Below are 21,078 nucleotides of genomic sequence, written 5' to 3' on the forward strand. Positions count from 1 at the left end.
ACATCTTTCAACTTCACTGAAAAAGGATATTTGCGGGCTCAAGCATCCAGGGACGCTTTACTCTGAAGTTGAACGCGACATGGTCATTCAGCACATTCCTCGCACCGTCCAGTATGGCTGCCAATATTGGGCTCTCCATTTGAGAGACACGAACATCTCCTCACCAGGAACGACTGAGGTAATAAAGACCTTAAAATTCATCACTACCCATCTTCTGCATTGGATTGAGGCCCTCGCTATGATTGGAAGAATTGATGACGCAGTTACTGGTATTGTGAATTTGAAGATTGTCGCATCAGTAAGTCATATCACACCTTACTCCTAGCAGGATTACTATCTCACATTCGATAGACTTCAGGGGAGCAGGAGTTCGAAAAATTTGCCAACGATGCCCATCGCTTCATCCTCTACCATAGACAGGTCATTGAGAAAGCACCCCTTCAAGTTTACTATACGGCGTCTGTTTTCTCCCCAACGGAGAGTGTAGTGCGAAACACTTTTTTGGAGCACTATCCGGCATGGATACGAAAGGCCCCCAACACGGGAAGCCATTGGAGTGCAGAGGAGCAAATTTTACAATGTGGATCATCAGTCGTCATGTCAGCAATATCCTTTGACGGCCAGATGGCCGCTTGTGCGGCCAAAGATACTATCACTGTATGGGATGTCGTCACCGGAAAGTTAAAGCATACATTCACATGGGAATGTCCCAATTTTGGTTTTGGCGGTTTTTTGATCTTCTCTCCTGATGGACATGAGTTGACTGCTTTCATTGCATCCGAAACGCCATCCAGAAGAAAGCGGGAAGTTTGGAGTCTCATAACAGGAAAACAAATTGCAGCGTTGAAGGATAATGGGTCCCATTTGCCTTCATTGTGTGACTTAAGCAGCTGGTCATGGAAGCCTAGCTGTGGTGATCGACAGGAGAGAGTTTCCTTCGAAGTTGGCATCGACAATTTGGAATCGAATTTGGAATCGACTTGGAATTTCGATTGGGGATTTGATTTGGAAATTGGTTTGGAACACACCATATCTGCCGATGGCACAACAATGGCTCTCTTTGAAAATAGGTGTGTCCACATTGGCAACACGCAAACAAGGCAAATCATCTGCACCTTGAACTGCTACTCGGTGATAGATGGAATCGCGCTCTCGGCTACCAGGGCTGCCATCTTACTATACCATGGTATAAAGATATGGGACATTGCCAATAACTGCCCGGTTGAGGGTCAAATCCGTGGGGAACAGGCTCCGAGGAATTTCGCTTTATCTTCCGATGGAACAAGGCTAGCCTGCGCATCTTCGAGGACGGTGGAGATATGGAACCTTGATTTCATGCGGATAGAGCACGTCATGGAAATTCCACATACGAATATAATTTCGTCTATTGCGTTATTTCCTTGCGCAACAAAGGTTATGGTTGGTTTGCAACAATTCGGGGGGGCGCTAGTTTGGAACATCCAACAGCGAAGTGTCTCGAGCGGGTCGAGCGCGTCTGATGCTCCTGCCTCGAAGGATCCGTTCTTCCTCAGCAAAGATGGAATCAAACTGGCTATCGGGCAAATTGGATCCAGGAAATACTGGGATCTTATCAAAGATGAGCTTATCTTGGAGCCCCAAGCTCTGCTACAGGATGGAGCCATGTCGTTCGATGGGTTCGATGGGGAAAAGAATCACGATGAAACAGAAGAGTGGAGGCAACGTCACCTAGGCGAAAAGTACAAATACAAAGCACTGCGCTTTTCTTCCGACAAAACTCGTATCTTGATTTTTTCATTCGAGAGTCACAGTTACGGCTTCGAAGTTATGTCCACGGTGAATGCACGGTGTGAGTTCGCAAGACATCGGCCTTGCGTGAACGCGAAGATTTGCAACGCATGTTTGTCTCATAATTCGACAAAGGTGGCACTGAGGTTTCCGAATAGGATCGAGGTGTGGGACATGAATAGTGAGGACAGGAAAGAATTCAAGGGCCATAAAGCCAGTCCAGTATGCATGGCGTTTTCACCCAAAGACACAAGAATAGCAATCGGCTGGGAAGACAACATCGTTTCGATCTATAACATCGCCACTGGTGAGACTGAGCAAAAACTACAAGCTTCACCCGCACTGGTCTTTAGCCTCCGTTTCTCCCCTGATGACTTGTTGGTCGAGGAGCCTTTATATACCGTTGACCGCTCTGTTGAGTGGATCACTCACAACCAGAAAAGGGTTCTGGCTCTTCCTAGTAATCTCCATGGACAGCTAGTTTATGCGAGGCAGCATTCTCCCTACCTTGTTGAACATCGGGCTAATTCTTTGGCCTATCGCACTGAAAGTGGCCGCCTTGCGGCTTTCGTTTTCGAACACGCGATAGAAATCGCGATTTGAAATAGTTCCAGACCATTCAATGCACCTTACTCGGCCACTCGTGCTCAACCATTTCTCTCTTTATTTTATAAGGTTGGAATAAGCACCCCGATCGGGTTTCCGTATTGCCTGATTTTTGCCTCCTAAAGTCAGACATGGTTTCCATCAGAGTGTTTTGTATACGAATGAGAAAGAAGTGAGAGAATAGGAGAGAAGTGAGAGAATAGTAAGGAACGAGTCAAGCATTGTGGGTGAGTGACCCATACTTTTTATCATCTATAAATTGTAATGTAGATACTTCTTCCCTGCGGTTCATAGCATGGATAAGCTTGTGCTTTGAAGGGACTACCAAGGGACGACAGTTTTCAGAATGTGATATCGAGGTGTCAAGTCGCATCTTCCATCATGCTAAAGATCGTGCTCATCTTCTCGTGAAACCGAATAAAACCTGCTTGCAGTCTTTCAATAGTAGGGGAACTTCGCCTGCTTCGAATGACCTCGTGATATATCGGGAAAAAAGACAATTTCAATGTTTGTTTATATTCAATTTACCAAGTATTGGAAGGACAGTGCGGTGCTTGATCCGAAGAATCAAAGCGAGGATGAATGGGGATGGGGTGTTCTGTATAATCAGATCTCAAAAGATCTCAGGAGTAAGGATTGACGAATTAAAGAACAAACACTATTTTCCCAACGTCCAACCAAAAAAGACCCGGTTGGTTTCAGCAACCAGCCAACATACATAACCAAAAAAACAAACCACTGCGTACCAGAAGCAACAAAAAGGGATGTTCAACAAGCTGAAAAAAGAGCAATGCTGAGGAGCAAAGGGATATAAATGTCATGAAGCAGAGTGAAAAAAAAGTCCAACGTTGAGCGTCGTCAAGAAAGGGCATCCAAGGGATGGGAAGAATCATAAAAGGGGGGATTATGTAGAAGAAGAATTAAAAAAAATGTGAAAGAAGCAAAGCAATATTAGATGCCTGCGGGCAAATATAGCGCAGAAAGGATGCCCCAAGGTGGTATCTATACACACCACGTACATATATGCAATATTGTACGGTCAATATAGCTGAATCAGTGGGAGCTGATTTAGATGTTCACGACCATGGCGGCAATGGCGCCAAAGGCCAGGGTCAGCATAGAGACGGTGGCGCTGGTAGCACCGCCAGTGGCAGAAGATGTGGACGCCGCGGCAGCGGCAGCGGTCGTCTTGGAGGCCGCTTGGATATCAGCAGAACCGGTCAGAACGTGCGGCTGGTAGGTATAGCTTAGTGTCGAGCTCGACTTGGGCAGGCGGGCGCTGGGGCTAGTGATGCTCAACACGGAATTCGTGGTGGAGGCGGAGCTAGCAGTAGAGGTGGAGCTGGAGGTGGAGCTGGAGGTAGAGGTGGGAGTGGGAGTTGAGGTTGAAGTCGATGAAGGAGTAGAGGTGGAGGTGGAGGTGGGGGTCTCAGTGGTGCTGGTGCTGGTCGGAGTAGGAGTGGGGGTCGAGGTGGAGGTGGAGGTGCTAGTGCTAGTGCTGGAGCTGGAGCTGGAGCTGGAGGTGCTAGTAGGGGTAGCAGTGCTAGTGGAAACCTCGATGGTCTCGGACGATGTGCTGCCGTTGCTCTCCTTCTCGAAGACAATAATGTGTGCGGTTTCGCCCTTGGGGATGGTCACGACACAGCCGGTGGCGCCACCAGCGCCAGTAAAGGGCTTACCGATCATCTCGTTGACATTGTTGACAGCAGGGTCGATCTTGCAGGGCAGGCCGTGGCAGCCGTCACCCTCACATTCAATCTCGATACCGAAGTCAGGCATGACATTGCGGAAGGGTGTGGCGGGTTCCAGATAGATAGGGTTCCAGCCAATCTTCAGGAAGGTATTGCCATCGGTGTCGGTGTTGGCGCCAGCGGTGTACGGGGACCAGTTACCGACAGGGTTCTCGGAGGTACCCCAGATACAGCCTTCCTCCGCGGTGACACCAGGAGCGTTGATGTAGTACTGGGCAGCAGTGGAGCACCAGTAGGACATGCCGGGCACGGCCAGATCGGCCAGTGAATCAACCATGGTGGGGATAAGCATAGCCTCGTTTCCGGGCAGCACCGTCTGGCAGAAAGAGACAGACTTTCCGGCCTTGTTGTGGGCCTTGAGAACACCAGTGGCCGACTCACAGTAGTCACGGTTGGGGAAGGGTTTGTGGATTTTGCCGTCATCGTCACAGTATAGACCGCCCCTCATAGACATAGGGTAAGAGTAGGAAGTCGCCTTTGGATCCCACTGCATGGACACTTGACCGGGAGGGCAGGCGTAAGGGCAGTAGTTGCCAGGTTCGCAGGGCTCGTCGGGGCTCATAGCCCAGCCAGCGTTTTGCTCATTGGGGGTGATCTCAACCAGGCCAGCATCGGAAGGGAACTCGCATTTCCCACTCCTCTTTGCCAAAGCCACATGATTATGGCTCTGGCCATGGCCGTGTTTTGCGGCTTCAACGCTCGCAATGAGGGCGACAAGCGCGGCTGCGCGGAAAGATGTGATCTGGAACTTCATTGTGTCAGGGGGAAAGACTTGGCAAATTGATAATATCAATAAACGAATGAATATATGAAGCGAATGGCTAAGTCAAACGAGTGACAAAAAGATACGGCCGATGGCCAAGGACAGACACAGTGCTCACAGGGAATGAAGGTCAAGACGAGAGAAAGGAAAGAGACGGGGAAAAGCCCCCAAGAAAAGAGACACGGCCACTAGTGAGCAGGGTCCTGGGTCAGGTCCACGAGTGTGCTAGGCTAGAAAAGCGTTAGATCTGGGATGATCTGCATACAATTCCAGCACAGGGCAAACTTCCGCAGTAGTTCCGACTTTCATGGACGGCTCGTCCGTGATTTCCCATAATTTCCATAATTGCTCCCCCGGAACGGGAATTATGGGAGTCGCCTTGGACCCCGAAAGCTGTGCCCCTGAAGCAAACTCCACTAGTGGACAGCCACATGGAACCACTAGACACCTAGTGTCAGGGGCAATGATAGCCTGCAGCCAATGATGAGCGCCATTACCCCGATGGTTCCTGCTTGGCAGGGGGTGCAAGGCCAATAAGCTAAGAGATATGGTTTTATGGAGTTATCTCCCGAACTCTTTCAACGGCGAAAAAGCAAATTGTAATTTCACAAATGAGAGCAGAAAGGTGGAGAGTGGAGGAACGCGTTGCTCGGCGCAACCTTTGAGAACCTGGGAGATCGTATCACATGATATCTCAAGAGTCAACCCTCCTTTGAACTTACAACTCTCCATTACAATAAATCAATAAATGTTTGGAAAAACAAATCAAGTCAACCCAGAATGCATCGTACGTTGGCTATACGCGCATTAAAAGGTGATAACTCCACCGAAGCACATGAATGGGAAAACCAGGCTAATAGTCCCAAGCGGAATATATTGCTCCTTTAGCCTGGTAGCACGTCAATCCCAATCAAACCCACCACAATATTCCGGTCTGGACCTGTTGATCATTAGTGGATTCTTGCTTTTCTTTGATAGGCACGGAATCACATGGCCAAGATATCCGAAGTCTTAGAACGTGTTGTCTTGACTATCAATGTGTCTCTTGATGTCTTGGTTAAAGCTTGGCCTAGGAGAATATGGGGTTTGTTGATGGCATAGCAAGGGATCAACATGATCACCGCTGTGATAAATTTAATCACCTACTCCATCAAATGCTATGCACAAGACGCGCCAGAGTTGCGCAAATTGTAATAAATGGTAGGAATATCAATGCAAGAAGCATGGAGCTGATTTAGTACGTGATGCAGGTGTCGAATGTCGGCATGTAAAATGGGCTGGGCCAATTATATGAGACTATTCAAGTTTCCCGGGCCTACACCGTCAAGGACAAAGACTATATAGACACTCTTCGTTATTCTATCTCAGACTTTGATTTGTGATGAGCTATTTGTCGGATAGTCCAGTAGCCCTAAAATGGTAGCGATCCTTGCGTCGGCTGATCACATACAGCTGCAACTGGTGCTGGGACTGGAAATCAAGAAAGGCAATGCATCACGCAGGATAGACAGGAAGTCTCTTTTGAGTTTGCTGCAAGGACTGTTGATGTTCCTCGCATAGTGAGTATCCACTCAGCCTATTACTTAGGTTTCGCGGGGCCCCAGTGCATCTAACAATATATGACAGGTCAGTCACATTGGCACGGTCACACCCTTATATGGTATACTCAATCCCTCTGGCGGGTGATAAGCCTTATAGGTCTGCGGTTGGACTAGGGAAGATAAGGTTGCATTTTAGACTTCAATATAGTAATATCCAGAACCTAGTCAGTCTTGCTCACTAGTTTAAAAAGTGATTTAGCGGCACTACGTCGCCGTCTAAATTTGCTCTATAGATACTGCATATAGATACTACATCGTATTGGGCAGGGCTTCTTGCCCCAAAGGTATTCTAGATTGTATTTCCAGACATTCATCATAACCTTTCGTTATAGAGCTATATCATCAGACATCAAATATTCACAAATGAAGCTACTCGCCATGCTGACCCTCGAGGTCCTTCCACCCAGAAAAAGCCGGGACATCATGGCGGTCTCTCCATCCCCAAGCAATGCAATAATGCCGTGCAAGCAACTGCCACTCCTCCATCTCATCGAGCATCTCCAGTCCAGCAACTCTTTCTTTCTCATCCTCGTTAACCCACCGCTTCCAGATAAACTCAATATCAGCCGCAGCCTGGCCATCTCCAAAGCCCTGATCTTGAAAGCGGCCTCTCTGCGCCTCGAGCGACGCATACGTAGGGAGAGTCTTGAGTTGGATCCCCCGCGCCGCAAGGTTCGATACCATCGTACGACCGAAGGCATCATTCGGTCGAATAGGCTCATAAAGAATCAGCCCGAGCGGAGCAACACTCGGCTGCGCCGCCTGTAAGACGTCTCCAGACCCAGATACTGGGTTCCCATGACCAAAAAGGCGTTGCGTGAAGAACGCAACCACCTGCTCCGCTTCAAGGGGCGATAGATAGACCAAACAGCACTCAGATATCAGCAAAGTCGGCAATCCCGTCTCCACACCTGGCAGCGCTCCAGCAGGGTCACTGCATGTCGAAAGCGACCGGAGATCAACCGGATGGACATGGTACGAGGGCGAGTGGAGCGCGTCCCCGGCCTCCGACACGGTAACTCGAGTATCCTTTTCCGACGAGGCCCCCGATGAGTTGATCCCAAGTGCGCTCTGCAGTATAGGGGTCGACCTAATCGCGCGGATCTTCTCCGCAGTATTGACGGCGAAATCAAGTTCGTGGTAAACGAAGTCCGGAGTTTGGCGCGACGAGAGAAGTCGGAAAACGCGCGTGTCTGAACCAGCGCCTAGAGATATGATTTGTTTCTTGTGTGTATTTTCCGCCGAGCTCGGGCCGAGGAAACGTGCCACGAGCTGGTCAATGGCTGTTGTGCGGGCGTAGGTTCCTGGTGCGCGGGGAGATGTCGCGGTCAGCCATAGGCTCTTTTGTCATTGGGGATAGCATGGTTTGAGAGATTCGGCTCACCTCTGTTGATAATTGGCAATCTCCGCGTCGCTGCCCCGACAGGTGTCAATGCCGCTGCGTATGCATCCTCTAGGTATCCTAGCTCGACGGCGCTGAGGCGGGAGACGCTTGCGTCATTGTCTGTGCCTTGGACGATGCGGTCTTTTCCAGAAGCAAGTCCAGTTTCTTCTGTGCGACCTATGCCACGGCCTCGGCCTCGGCCTCGTCGGAGAGTGTTTAGGTTGGGAATGTGAGAGGCCATGAGGAATGAAGGAAGCTTGGAGCTTGGAGCTTGGGCTTCCGTGGTGGGGTAGCTATCTGCCCAGCACATGGATTTCGCCGGTTAATTTCACGATTTCTTCATGCGCTCTAAATATTAAAATATTAACATTTCCAAGCTAGTTTCACAATAATATATTGTCAAATTATGATCTGCGTCCTTGCCACTACTTCTTGTTTGATCAACTCCGGGGACTACAACCCTAATCTTCATTGATCTATAAAGCCAGTGAATGTATGTTCAACGTTCAATACATTGTAGAAATGATGTAACCATTGATTTCAACATTTACTACAACAACCTAACTCCCTACTGGAACTATCACCAAGTTACCCCAGGGCTACACCTTTTCAACCCTCCCAAGGACAATATCCCTGCCGATACATAATAATCGAGCTACCGCCAGCTCTGCACTCAAGCCAACTTACTCTTGACAAAGGCAATAGCCTGTGCGCCGTACTCAGCTCCGTAGCCCTGGTGGGTCGCGTCGTTACTGCCGTTGCAGCAGTACGGGTCGGAGGAGTCGCAGTATGATTGAATCTTACTAGCCGATGGGCAAGAGAACCCAGAAGGCCGTGCGTCAAACTATATCTCGAGCATTAGATCCAAAGCTCCCAAGTATAGGGGGAAATAGGGAAGACCATACGCCTCCAGCAGCACAAGTTCCAACATCATACGACAACCCTGCCACATACAGCGGATCACCCATGAAGATAGCTGCCTTGACCATGTTCACAGCAGACGTCGACAGCTGGACCGCAGTGTTTGTGTAGCCTTGGTTGGGCACGCCGCCGCCGCACAAGGCTGCGTCCATGATTTCACCACCCTAGAGTATCGTAAGAAGTTGGTCTTACAGTTTGAATGATCCAGGGGATATAGCTCACCTGGGAATATCCGACCAGAACAAGCTTAGTCGATGGACACTGTGTGTTATAGGAATTCACAGCTGACGCGACAGCTGCGATGCCCTGAGCAACTGAACTGGAGTAGCTTATGCTGCCGCAGGACGATTGTCCGCCGCATGCAGGGTAGCTAATGGCCTCAGCTGTAGAGCCAGAGTAGGCACTGAGGAGGCCATTGACGACCGTGCTGGATGATCCGTATCCGGGGGATACAGAGGTCTCGCGCGCACCAAAGATGTGGACGCCCGGACAGTCGATACGTTTCTCAATGTCAACCTCAACTGGGACAGCGAGGGCGCTGCCGGCAAGGAGGGAGAATGTCAAGATTTTGGAGACCATGGTGTCAATGAATATCAATCGAACTTAGAACAGGCTAGGCTTTGTCTTGAATATGTTTGTGTGTGTAAGTAGATTTGAGGTTTCGAGCTGCGGAAACTGGTTGCTTTAAGTAGAGTAGAATGTCCCTTGGGCAATTTGAGCCAGAAGACCATTGTATTTTGCCGTATAGCAGGTCATCAAGGAGAGAATTTCCAAGATTGTCCCTTTCGACCGAGCGGGGCGTTTTGCCTAATGGTTGTTTGAGTGTGAAACCTCGTCTGTGCTGTGGGCAGGATGGGGTTCAGCCGTGAAGAAATGGAATAGGAATCTCACAATTAGCCTGAATCAACCGGTGTATAGGCTTGAGGAATTTTAGACTAGCTCGGACCTGACAGGCCATTGGATATGGGGGGAAAAATGCGACCCGCCTGCATATACCTTGTGGTAGTTCTCCGCGTTTTTATAGGCAATAAAACCATCAGATCTTTCTGGGGTATACAATAGGGATCTTTGCTCTAACTTGTTTTGGTTAATCGTAATTCTTCATGTCTATTCCGGCAAAAAAAAGATATACCCATTCCCAGGGCAATAGGCAGATATAGAGACCTAATAGCCATATTGTGATTACCCAGGGATGGTCGCAGCATGGACATCGAATCTTGGAAGATAGCCGGATCAACTTCCCAATCGGGGATGGCCCGAAACATACTTGTTTCATGGTCTCAGCTATAGGGTCCAGTATGAAGTATGTAGAGTGGTCCTCTTATTCCTGATAGAATCTAAACTACTGAAAAATAGGGTCCTGGGATGTTTCTTTTCTGGCTACCAGACCGAACCCGAGGGTCCTGCCCTATGTTTGTCATGTCATGTCTCTTTTCTATGTACAAATGAACTGAAACAAAGTATCTAAACATAAACAAAGTTGTTTCGGCAAAGAGGGCAAGTGCTCTGGTTGCTGCTCTTGAACCAGCGGAACAGACAGACCGAGTGGAAGGTGTTCTTGCAAGTGGCACACCGCTTGTTCGGTGTCTGCATGTCTGTTGAGATAACAGAGTAACAAATAGCACACTCGCTCTGGCCCTTCAGGGCACCTTGGACGTTCCGTCGGAAGGCCAACAACCCGTCGACTAGGTTGCCGTTGGCAAACATAATCACACCCTGGATCGTCAGCAGCCAACTCTTCCATTTCTTCTCGTCCACAAGCACGCGACTGCGACCGACAACCAACGCGGGTTGAAGCGGGTACGCGGGTGGGAGAGTGATAGAAATGGCGACTGGAGGCGACTCCTCGTCGACTGGAATGCTGGCAATGATTTCACCTGTCTTCGGGGAAATCTTCACCTCCAGTGCGCGCTCTTCGTTTGCATCCTGGGTGACAATCCAGTCGGTCACGCTTTTGAGTGCATCTTCAACGACGAGTGGGGATATCTGGAAACAATATTAGCTATGGTTGCTGCTTTCAGAGGGCTGACCACCAAAGATTACTTACGTATCTCTCTGACCAGGTTTCCACCGGACCCTTGATACGTTTCTTGGTGTCAATCCACCAATTCTTGGTCATGTTGGCAGAGTATCTCAGGCACAGGTAGTACAAATGTACCAGAAGCCATTGTGTCTCCTTTTCAGCACTCTCGGACTCGTCTGGCTCAAATGATCGAATATCAAGTTTGGATGCATCAATCATCTTTCCGTGGGATTTTTGAAGGAAATCAAAGGTGAATTCCAGCAGTGGGATGAGGATATTGTTCTCTCTGATACTTGCCATGTAGTATTCTTGGACAGGAAGCGACTGAGCGGACCGTTAGCAAGTTTATCTTAAAATTGGTCATGGAAGCGTCAAAACTTACAGCAGTTGAGAAATGGTCAAATACAACCTTCCAGCTGAGCAAGTATGCCCGCACACTGGTCCACATCTTGTCATCTCCGTAGGCAGCAGAGACCATTTTCATTGTCGGGGGCTCAAGCAATAGAGACACGAGCTCATCAGGAAGACTGACTGCAGTCTTTGATAAGGCAACCTCAAAAGATACCTTCTCCTGGGCATGGGGAATATAGTGATGGAGAATGGTGTAAGCAGTTCGCTGAACTGCTCGACTGTGCGCAGTCAGAAGATGGAACGTTTCACTGACATCCTCCAAGCTGTCAATGGGGATAGTGTTGATCAGGCGTCGTAACAAGTCAACAGCAACATCGCGAGGTTGGTGGAATGTGGTGGAGGAATCTATATTTCGTTAGACATGTCAGTGATAAGGGAAACCTGAAGCGCTTACCAAATGTGTCAATAGTGGAGGCCAGGGCATTGAAAAGACCGGCCTTTCGATCTGACCAAGCATCCTGAACGTCGTCATTGCTGTCACTTTCCGCGATAGACTTCAACCGTGCGAAGAGTCTGAAAGATGACACCAGTAATGGTAGAGCCTCTTCACCTCCATTAGTTTCCCGCAACAGAGAGTTTAGAATGCCGATGCTTTCTTCCCAATGCGATCCATAAATTTCACCAAGAGCTGGAAGGACAAGAGACAAAGTTTGGATAACTTCGGATTTCAAACCAAGCGCCATGGAGTCGGATTGGAGACATTCGATCAAATTCTTGGTGAGGAAAACCAATCGCTGTGTCGGAATGGTGGAAACAACATCTTCTTCCCCGGATAATAGGATATTCAACAGAGCCAGCTTCCGCAATCCTACACACAGTCAGTATCCGTGCTATATTTGCTAATGTGTTGCCAGACACTTACCAACTTGGGAGGAATCCTGGGGCTTGAGTCCAGTGGAATCGGCGACTAGCTCATTGCAGATTCTGTTTCCAATGGGATTTGAAAGTATGGAGCTTCTCAACACCGCAAACCACGATGCGGACCGGATGAGATTTGCTGTTCGGGCTTCTCTGCAGATTTTCGCAACGTCCTCCGATGATTTGGAATTTTGCGATGAATCTGCAGCAGTCATTATCTTGACGAAGGCTTCGCCAACCCTGTAGTCCAAGGGGGATGTGCCCTTTAGTTCCTCTAGTCTGGTTTCCCAGAACTCGACAAACAAAGAGGAAATGGTCTTCTCGGGTGCGAATCTGACTGGTTCGTTGTCACGAATCCAGTTCCCGAGCACCTTTCGACCAGCGAAAACAATCTCCATGTACTCTTCTCGCTGATCAGCCAGCTCGAGACCTGAGATGCCATTGCAATTCTCAATACTCAAATCGTCATCTATAAGTTGGATTGCCAAGGGTAAGAAATGGAACAAAGTCTCTAGGTCCTCCTGGTCCAGACGTCTCGATAACTCGGAAGTAGAAAGAATGCTGATGGTGAAGATTGCGAGGCGGAATGCAGAAGAGCGATGGTCTGAATCGCGAGGAATAGTCAGCCATAAAGCCTTAAAGGAGTCAGATAGTTCACGCTGGATCAAGTGAACAGCGCCTCCTAGGGGACTTGTTATAGCAATGGAAGGGCGAGGTGGAAGTTGGAGAAAGGGTGTGAGAGATTCCTCCCATGAACGACGAGAGGGCAAAATATCCTTCGCGGTATTAGTTGCGCCTTCAGCCGTAAGACCTGGCAACAATTCCTCTGCGATAGCAAGAAGTGATTCAATCCTAAGCCCAAGTTAGAACGGTTTTCTGCGGAATATAGTGGTAATGTAGTACTCACGACAATGATTCTTCATCCACATGACTGAATCCATGTTGGAGAATCTCGATGCCCGACTTGGCACTCGTATTTCCAACACCGGATTCTTTCAATGATTTCAGCAACGCTTCCGCCAAGCTCGCCACCTCTTCAGAACGTGATTCTGTAAGGAAAAGTAGCTTTCCTGCTAACTTTGACCCAAGAGGTCCATTTTGGAACTCCCGAACTGAAGATGGTGCAGACTTTCCGATATGAGAAAGCCCATGCAAGGCATTAAAAATTTTATCATCCGAAGATAGCGCCTCGATCAAAGATAAGAATATCCGATCCATCAATTCGCCGTGTGATGTTTTGTTTTGAAGGACTGCAGTGATGATAGGCCAGTGGGCATGGCTTCCTTGGCAAGCTTTGCCAAGAGCCCGCACAACAAGCGAGTTGAGCTTGTCTTTGTGCTCAGCATGGTTGAAATCGAGAGAGGAAAGTAAGCTTTGGAGTACATGCACATTGGACTGCTCTAGTTCCAGGGCCAAGGATCGCTCAACGACGTTCTCGAAACTAGATGCAAATCCATCCCACTCGCGACATTCTAAGATGACTGAAATCAACCGATCAGCAGAAGGTGAAAGCAAAAGCTCCGGTGCATCGTTTTGCACAAAGTTTTGGAGGTCTTGGGACTTTTTGGCGACAGATGGCAGGCTGCGGACACACTCCACCACCGTGGCGGCCGCTCCATATGGTTTCCCATTACGGGTGCGCAGGACTTCAAGACAACCTTCAAGAAGAGAAGTGGTTGTTCTTTCAAAGACTTCCGACACTTGGGGCTCGACCTCGGTATCTGCGACCCGTGAGAGAACAGCAGACTTCAAATCCAAGAGGCGTTTGGCTTGAGCACATATTGAGTCTTGAGATTCACGGAAGTCCTTTGATTGTTCTGGAGATGATAGCTTCACAGCTTCTAGTAGTCCATCGGAAAGGAATGTACACAATGCTTGCAGTTCCTGAGCCTGCTTAGTGGAAGCCAGGGTGAAGACATAATCCACACAAGCTCCTTCGGCTAACTCGGCCGGAAGTGACCATTGTGTCAGCTTTGGGTCAATTTTCACATACTGGACCACCAAAGGAGACAGTCTCTTCGCGATAAATTCAGACTTTTGCTCCTGAGGGACCAATGTTGCAAGCCATGTTCCTATCTGAGTATAGGATTTCCATCCGATAGCAAGGTTTGAACGCGGTTCTTCTCTCGAGTTGAGGCCTTCTTGTAAAGCTTCAGTCAAGGCAATTGCGCTGGTAGAAGTAATTCCATGGTCAGCAGTGGCCTTGTCGGCACCGGCTAGTACTTCTTGCGGGATGATTCGAAGTAATTGGTCTAGATTTGACCAAAAGTTAGAATGCCCACCCTGAGACCCTTTCTGCATGTACTGGCGCAATCTCTTCGAGGCAGATGATTTCCCTGTGTAGTCATCTGTCCATATTTGAGGCCTCAAGGAAGATAATGAGAGAAGGGACTCTGACAATTCGGTAGCTGATCCGATTTGCTGGAGACACAAAGATTTCCCAATGACGGCTGAACTGAGAGTCTTCCAGTCAATCCATTCGGGCTCTCGGGAAACCGCAGATCGAAGCAGGATGTAAATGGAGCGGCGAACATATGGATCGTCGTGGTAACAGAGAGCCCACAAGTTCTTGCTAGCTAGCAAGTTCTCGATTTCGGGTAGGTTCTTCTGCAAATCTTCATCGGATGAGTTGCCTACAGACAATGAATTGTTAGACGATGAGTAGTGTAAGGTAGAAACGTCTAACATACCTAATACACGGTTGAAAAGTAAAATTGCGGCTCCCGCAACACGGGCATATTTCCCCTCGGCGTCGTCTCTCTTCACTGTCCTTTCATCACTCAATGTCAAGGCTGTCTGGTGAAGAATGACATCATCTACAAAGTCCAAAATGGAGCTTTGGTAGATTTTCCACACGTTGTTTCTTTTTTCTTCGGTTGTAAAGACTTTTGTGAACGATTCAAGGGCGGCACGGTGGACTGGTCGATCGTTGTCGTAGATTCCTGCGATCCATGCTCCGATGATCTTGGGTAAATTGGGCACAATCCGCTTCCCAACAAGACCAGAAATTGTACCTTGTATCGGATGGGCAATTTGACGTACTCGCCGAGATAAATCAATCGAGAGTCTGGGGTAAATTCTGACCTGGGAGAAAACAATGTTATTACTTGGTATTTTTTATATAGAAGCGATCTATACATACCCATGCATCTAGAAATCCATCGTCTAGAGTTCCTTTCGTCTCTTCCACCGTTGATATATGGTCACGGAGCTCCTCTAGAGCTTTCAATCGGGTAGTGTCATCTTTCTTCAGTAAATTCTTGAATGCGATAACTAGTTGTTGCGCCGCAATGCGGGAAAGATCTGGCGGCGCTGCAATGTATGTGAGAGCAGACGGTTCCTTTCCCTCGCCAGAGAGACCACCAGAGAATGCCCCGAATGACCCAAAGGCACTAGCAGCAGCGCGACTGCTGGAGGCCTGGGATTTGAACTTTTTGCTCATGTGGGGTATGAGGTCAGCGGGATGAGCAAGTAGTGGGGGAGGACCTCAAAATTGAGGGTTTGGACAGGTTTCGGTGATAGCAAGGTGGCTCTGACTGTGAATTCTTGATTTGAATGTGATTTGAACGCTCTATCACTCTTCCATCGCGTGTGAGAAGGTGCAAGCACATTCAATATCGGACCTCCAAAAGATCCGCGGGACCAAGATAGCCATCACGTGAGTTTGTGTCATCGCTGTCCCAAATAGGACAAGCGCCAAGGCGGAGCCGCGAAAGATGAGAGTGAGCTCTCTTCTCTTCTGATCCTTTGCCCTCTTGCGTTCTGCATCGGAGCCCAGCCAAGATGAAGTTCTTCATTGAGTATGTCCCCTGTGTGTGGTCCTATCTAGTCTCCAAGCTAACCATATCCGCCTATCACAGTGATCTTCCGGTGCTGTTTCCATATCCTCGCATCTACCCCGAACAATATGCCTACATGTGTGATCTTAAAAAGACCCTCGATGCAGGGGGTAACTGTGTGCTGGAAATGCCCTCGGGAACTGGCAAGACAGTTTCGCTGCTGTCGTTGATTGTCGCCTACCAACAGCACTATCCGGAGCACCGTAAGCTCATCTACTGCTCCCGAACCATGTCCGAGATCGAGAAAGCTTTAGCTGAGCTGAAGGCTTTGATGGAACATCGTGCTAAGGAATTGGGTCATGTGGAGGATTTTCGTGCGCTGGGCCTGACTAGTCGGAAGAATCTCTGTCTTCACCCTTCAGTGAAGAAAGAGAAAAGTGGTACCGTGGTTGATGCCAGGTGCAGGAGCTTGACGGCTGGTTTCGTCAAAGAGAAGAAGGAGCGCGGTGAAGATGTTGAGCTTTGCGTTTACCATGAGGTGGGGCTTTGCTATCTGCAACACAACATTGAACCAGCTAACAGGCCTAGAACCTTGACTTACTTGAACCGCATAACCTTGTCCCCCCGGGTGTTTTCACACTGGACGGATTGGCAAGATACGGAGAAGAGCACAAACAATGTCCCTACTTCTCGGCTCGGCGCATGGTAAGATCTTGAGCGAGTATCACCACACGAAGTTCATTTCTAACAAGCTTCACTAGATGCCGTGGTGCAATATTATCATCTATTCCTATCACTATCTTCTCGATCCGAAAATTGCGGAACGAGTATCGCGAGAGCTCTCGAAAGATTGTATCGTGGTCTTTGACGAAGCGCACAACATTGACAACGTCTGTATCGAATCGCTCAGTATAGACCTAAGCGAGGATTCCCTACGCAAAGCGACGCGGGGCGCAAACAACCTGGAACGCAGGATCGAAGAAATGAAGAGTACCGACGAGGAAAAGCTCAAGAACGAATATTCCAAATTAGTGGAGGGGCTGCAGGAAGCTGAGAAGGCCCGAGAAGAAGATCAATTCATCTCGAATCCGGTTTTGCCAGATGACCTACTGAAGGAAGCCGTTCCTGGTAACATTCGCCGGGCCGAGCATTTTATCTCTTTCTTGAAGAGGTTTATCGAATATCTGAAGACTCGGATGAAAGTCACCCATACCATATCTGAGACACCTCCTTCATTCCTCACTCATTTAAAAGACCTTACCTATATTGAACGAAAGCCATTGAGATTTTGCGCCGAGCGTTTAACGTCTCTTGTACGGACGCTGGAACTTATCAACATTGAAGATTACCAGCCTCTTCAGGAGGTAGCCACATTTGCAACACTGGTCGCAACTTACGACAAAGGATTTGTTCTTATCCTCGAGCCCTTCGAGTCCGAAGCGGCTACTGTACCGAATCCCATCCTCCATTTCGCGTGCTTGGATGCTGCCATTGCTATCAAGCCGGTGTTCGACCGCTTCAGCTCTGTGATCATTACCTCGGGAACTTTGTCACCCTTGGAAATGTATCCGAAGATGTTGGGTTTTGAGGCTGTCCTGCAGGAGTCCTACAGCATGACACTTGCTCGACGATCTTTCTTGCCCATGATCGTCACTCGAGGATCCGATCAAGCACAGGTCTCATCTTCGTTTGGAATTCGCAATGACCCTGGTGTTGTGCGAAACTATGGAAGTCTAGTGACCGAATTTGCTCGCATCACACCTGACGGCGTTGTCGTTTTCTTCCCCTCTTATCTGTACATGGAATCAATCATCAGTATGTGGCAAGGTATGGGTATTCTGGACCAAATCTGGAACTACAAATTGATTCTCGTCGAAACTCCTGACGCACAAGAATCTTCACTCGCCCTGGAGACCTACCGAACAGCGTGTTGCAATGGACGTGGCGCGATCTTGTTCTGTGTCGCTCGAGGCAAAGTCTCCGAGGGTATTGATTTCGATCATCATTACGGTCGTGCAGTGCTGTGTATTGGTGTTCCCTTCCAATACACTGAATCTCGGATTCTGAAGGCTCGTCTCGAGTTCTTGCGAGAGAACTATCGTATTCGAGAGAACGAATTTTTATCTTTCGATGCGATTCGACATGCCGCCCAGTGTCTGGGTCGTGTCCTGCGTGGCAAGGATGACTACGGAGTCATGGTGTTGGCGGATCGTCGATTCGAGCGAAAGCGCCCCCAACTCCCCAAATGGATCAACCAAGCAATGTTGGACAGCGAAACCAATCTTAGCACTGATATGGCTGTATCAAATGCTAAGAATTTCCTGCGGACCATGGCTCAGCCTTTCAAATCGAAAGATCAAGAAGGCATTTCCACCTGGGGCTTGGCTGACATCGAACGCCATGAGGCAAAGAGGAGAACCGAGGAAGAGCGGATGATGAGAGAGGAGGTGAACAACGGGCACGCCATGGAGGGGATGATCCCATCCGCATCCCGGATCGTCGTGGACGAATACGACGACAACATTGATGCAGACCTCATGATGCTCGATGCGCCATAAAATAATGTTGTTTGTTCTTTACATAATGAGGCATCTATTGGCATGGGCTGGGCGTTTGGAATTGGGCATGGTGCTATTACCACAGCGTTTCTAAGGAAACCATTTACGTTTCAATTGAAGACAAATTTCTTAAACAATCTTAGGATTTAAGCAAATTTTGTAAAAGATCGAATGATCCAAGACATTCATCCTCAATCCCTTCAACTCCTTCAATTTTCCGTACATCTCGGATTTTCAGGTGCATCCCATCAGATCGTGTATCTGAAATCCGGTGAGCCCTCAATAATCTTCTTCCCATCATCGGCCTGCCTATTGGAATAACGGAACCAGAGAGTCAATGCCCCCACTATAAGTAAAATCAAGATATTACAACTTAGCCATTCATTAGCAAGGGTATCTTCAAACGGGAGAAGAAGACTCACACGATAGTTGTCCACATCCCCAAACGATAGATAGGCGCGTCCTGTTCTCGAAATACCAAACTGCTCACAATGCCACCAATACCTCCAAATCCCACCAAGGTAGCGCTAGAAAGAGCACGGGTCCACTGTCCTCGTATGTTGTTGGCTTGATAGGCCATAGAAGCAGGCACATTGGCATTAGATCCTGCCACAGCAAGGAAAACACCGAAGTACCTGACAGCATTATTTTCCGCAAATCCCATGATTGGAAGCCCGATAATTCCAATTAGAGCGTTAAATGCCAATATGGGTCCTCTCATGCGGTATTTGTCGCCCAACCAGGATGTTATCAGCATCAAAATCGCAGCGAGTCCAAAGGGCGGGGCTACAAGGCATTGGGAAGCAGCAACCCCATATCCCATTCCTTGTCGAAGAATAATAGGCAGGAAATAGGAGATCGCATAGGTATTCGTTGTAATGCAACTGCCACACTGTTAAAATGGTATCCTGTGGTGTGGCAATGGTGTAGCATACTCACAAGAATATCATTGCAAACCCCCAAATTTTCAAGTCCAGAGATGGTGCTAGGAACTTTTTTAAGCTGAAAGGCTCTGCATCTCCATCCGCTCGGTCACGGTTGATTCGTCGGACAATGAAGGCGCACTCCTTCTCGTTAAGGAATCTCCATGATTTATGGGCTCGATCTGGGAAATCGACCAAGAAAAGGACAGTGAGAACTCCGACGGCACACGACAACTTAAAAGAAATCTTAGAATCTTTGTCAATCAATTGGGGAGAATGGATGACGTACCACTCCTTCCATTATGAAAATCCAACGCCATCCCTGAATACCCTGGATACCATCCATTTGTGACAGACCATAGGCCAAGACACCAGCTAATGCCGATGCCACGCAGCCAAAGAGGTAGAAGATAGAGAAACGTTTTTGGACGTCATCTATTTGTAAGTCAGTCACTAGCAGACTCGTTCCATGTAGATTAGTACTTACAGCGGACATACCAACTAGACAAAAGGTAAACACAACCGGGAAAGTATCCTAGAGGGTCATTAGTAAAAATCTGTGAGATGTTATTCAAGCAAAATAGGAGTACTTACCAGCCTCCAAAGCGCCCAGTAGTGCACGAGTCATAACCATATGTTTCCAATTCCTCGAGAATCCCATTCCCTATAATGTTGATATTAGTATCACATTTGCCTGATGCTTCGGGGTGAGTGTAAACTGACAATTAAGATTGCGCCCCAGGACAAAATGATAGAGCCCAGGAAGAACCTAGGGCCAACCTTCCGCGTTACGACGGTCATTGGAGGTTGAAGTAGCACATATGGAACGAAGAAGATCAGGATCATAATCGACTATAAGAATTAGCAAGTGATCAACACAGTGTATCATAGGAACGGCACTATCACCACCCACATATCGTGTTCCAGCTAGTTTTAAATCATCTGTCATGCTGTTTTCCATTTATTAATGCTTTGTCCGGTGTATGGTGGTTCGAATATCTTACCCAGCCACAGCGGCCATGCCGAGGTTTGTTCTATCAATCATCGAAATGCAGTATGCAAGTCCAGACATCAGGATTAGCCGGCGATCAATGCGATGAATTATTTTGCGCTGCTCTGATGGCGAATATTCCTCGTCCCAGTCGACGTTATTGCTGGCTGGCTGGTTGATATCTTCGACATTTCCAATGCTTGAAGTCTTTTCGCCTTTGGATTGAAACATATTGAATATGAAAGTTGGAATTGTTTTTATCAAGCGAGAATGGCGAAGTCATGGATCAACAGTCACTACCAGCGATGCCTTATTTATATCTCAAAGACCACCTGGGCAGCATCTAGCTACAGTAAAGCGGGGACCAAATGGTCCATTTTGCTTCAAAGCACTATGTCGATTTTATTGGTTGATGCTGGCAGTAGATGTTTAATCAATTGGCGTCAAATACTCTAGTGGGAATGGGCAACTCAAAGGGCGAATGAGTGCCCACGCATTGTGACCAATTAAGCTACTCAGTACCACTTCCAATGCTCGATGCAAACTACCTGTATACGTGATGTCTCCGGGTTTATTCCCCCGGATTGGTTCCCCGGATTTGGGACATATCTATCAAAGTATGGGGAAGTATTCGTGTCCAGCCTCGATCTGTACCCAGAGTCTCAATTGGCGCTTTTGTGGTCATTTCGGCCGATTGCCGAGGTTTTGGACAATCCATGTCTAAAATTTGCATTATCGGTTT

At 48.2% G+C, this 21,078-nt stretch overlaps 6 protein-coding genes across 6 annotated transcripts; 2 read left to right on the plus strand and 4 right to left on the minus strand.

The window, feature by feature from the left end:
* Positions 1-79: 79 nt before the first annotated feature.
* On the plus strand, positions 80-2,370 carry N7487_003941 (WD40 repeat domain-containing protein; the record flags this gene model as incomplete). The annotated part of the gene is made up of 2 exons (XM_056871688.1): positions 80-298; positions 352-2,370. The coding sequence occupies 2 exons, from the start codon at positions 80-82 to the stop codon at positions 2,368-2,370; spliced, it is 2,238 nt and encodes a 745-aa protein (XP_056729408.1).
* A 1,071-nt stretch (positions 2,371-3,441) lies between these two features.
* N7487_003942 (SUN domain-containing protein) lies at positions 3,442-4,878 on the minus strand (the record flags this gene model as incomplete). Its single annotated transcript, XM_056871689.1, has 1 exon — positions 3,442-4,878. One exon carries the CDS (start codon positions 4,876-4,878, stop codon positions 3,442-3,444), a length of 1,437 nt encoding a protein of 478 aa, XP_056729409.1.
* A 1,979-nt stretch (positions 4,879-6,857) lies between these two features.
* Positions 6,858-9,372, minus strand: ppm1 (protein C-terminal leucine carboxyl O-methyltransferase ppm1; the record flags this gene model as incomplete). The annotated part of the gene is made up of 5 exons (XM_056871690.1): positions 6,858-7,792; positions 7,873-8,169; positions 8,560-8,716; positions 8,778-8,957; positions 9,016-9,372. 5 exons carry the CDS (start codon positions 9,370-9,372, stop codon positions 6,858-6,860), a joined length of 1,926 nt encoding a protein of 641 aa, XP_056729410.1.
* Positions 9,373-10,257: 885 nt separating this feature from the next.
* N7487_003944 (ubiquitin-protein ligase RKR1) lies at positions 10,258-15,527 on the minus strand (the record flags this gene model as incomplete). The annotated part of the gene is made up of 8 exons (XM_056871691.1): positions 10,258-10,779; positions 10,841-11,140; positions 11,199-11,572; positions 11,622-12,035; positions 12,090-12,937; positions 12,993-14,718; positions 14,776-15,169; positions 15,228-15,527. The coding sequence occupies 8 exons, from the start codon at positions 15,525-15,527 to the stop codon at positions 10,258-10,260; spliced, it is 4,878 nt and encodes a 1,625-aa protein (XP_056729411.1).
* Positions 15,528-15,817: 290 nt separating this feature from the next.
* Positions 15,818-18,422, plus strand: N7487_003945 (TFIIH/NER complex ATP-dependent 5'-3' DNA helicase subunit RAD3; the record flags this gene model as incomplete). The annotated part of the gene is made up of 4 exons (XM_056871692.1): positions 15,818-15,885; positions 15,946-16,402; positions 16,453-16,569; positions 16,626-18,422. Exons 1-4 carry the CDS (start codon positions 15,869-15,871, stop codon positions 18,420-18,422), a joined length of 2,388 nt encoding a protein of 795 aa, XP_056729412.1. The 5' UTR covers positions 15,818-15,868.
* A 418-nt stretch (positions 18,423-18,840) lies between these two features.
* N7487_003946 (uncharacterized protein) lies at positions 18,841-20,567 on the minus strand (the record flags this gene model as incomplete). Its single annotated transcript, XM_056871693.1, has 8 exons — positions 18,841-19,306; positions 19,362-19,579; positions 19,635-19,780; positions 19,833-19,880; positions 19,940-20,009; positions 20,069-20,197; positions 20,259-20,295; positions 20,350-20,567. 8 exons carry the CDS (start codon positions 20,565-20,567, stop codon positions 18,841-18,843), a joined length of 1,332 nt encoding a protein of 443 aa, XP_056729413.1.
* Positions 20,568-21,078: the final 511 nt, after the last annotated feature.

This window comes from Penicillium crustosum, assembly GCF_028827405.1.
Source record: "Penicillium crustosum strain IBT 35664 chromosome Unknown utg000002l_segment0_segment0, whole genome shotgun sequence".
NCBI classification, from domain to species: Eukaryota; Fungi; Ascomycota; class Eurotiomycetes; order Eurotiales; family Aspergillaceae; genus Penicillium; species Penicillium crustosum.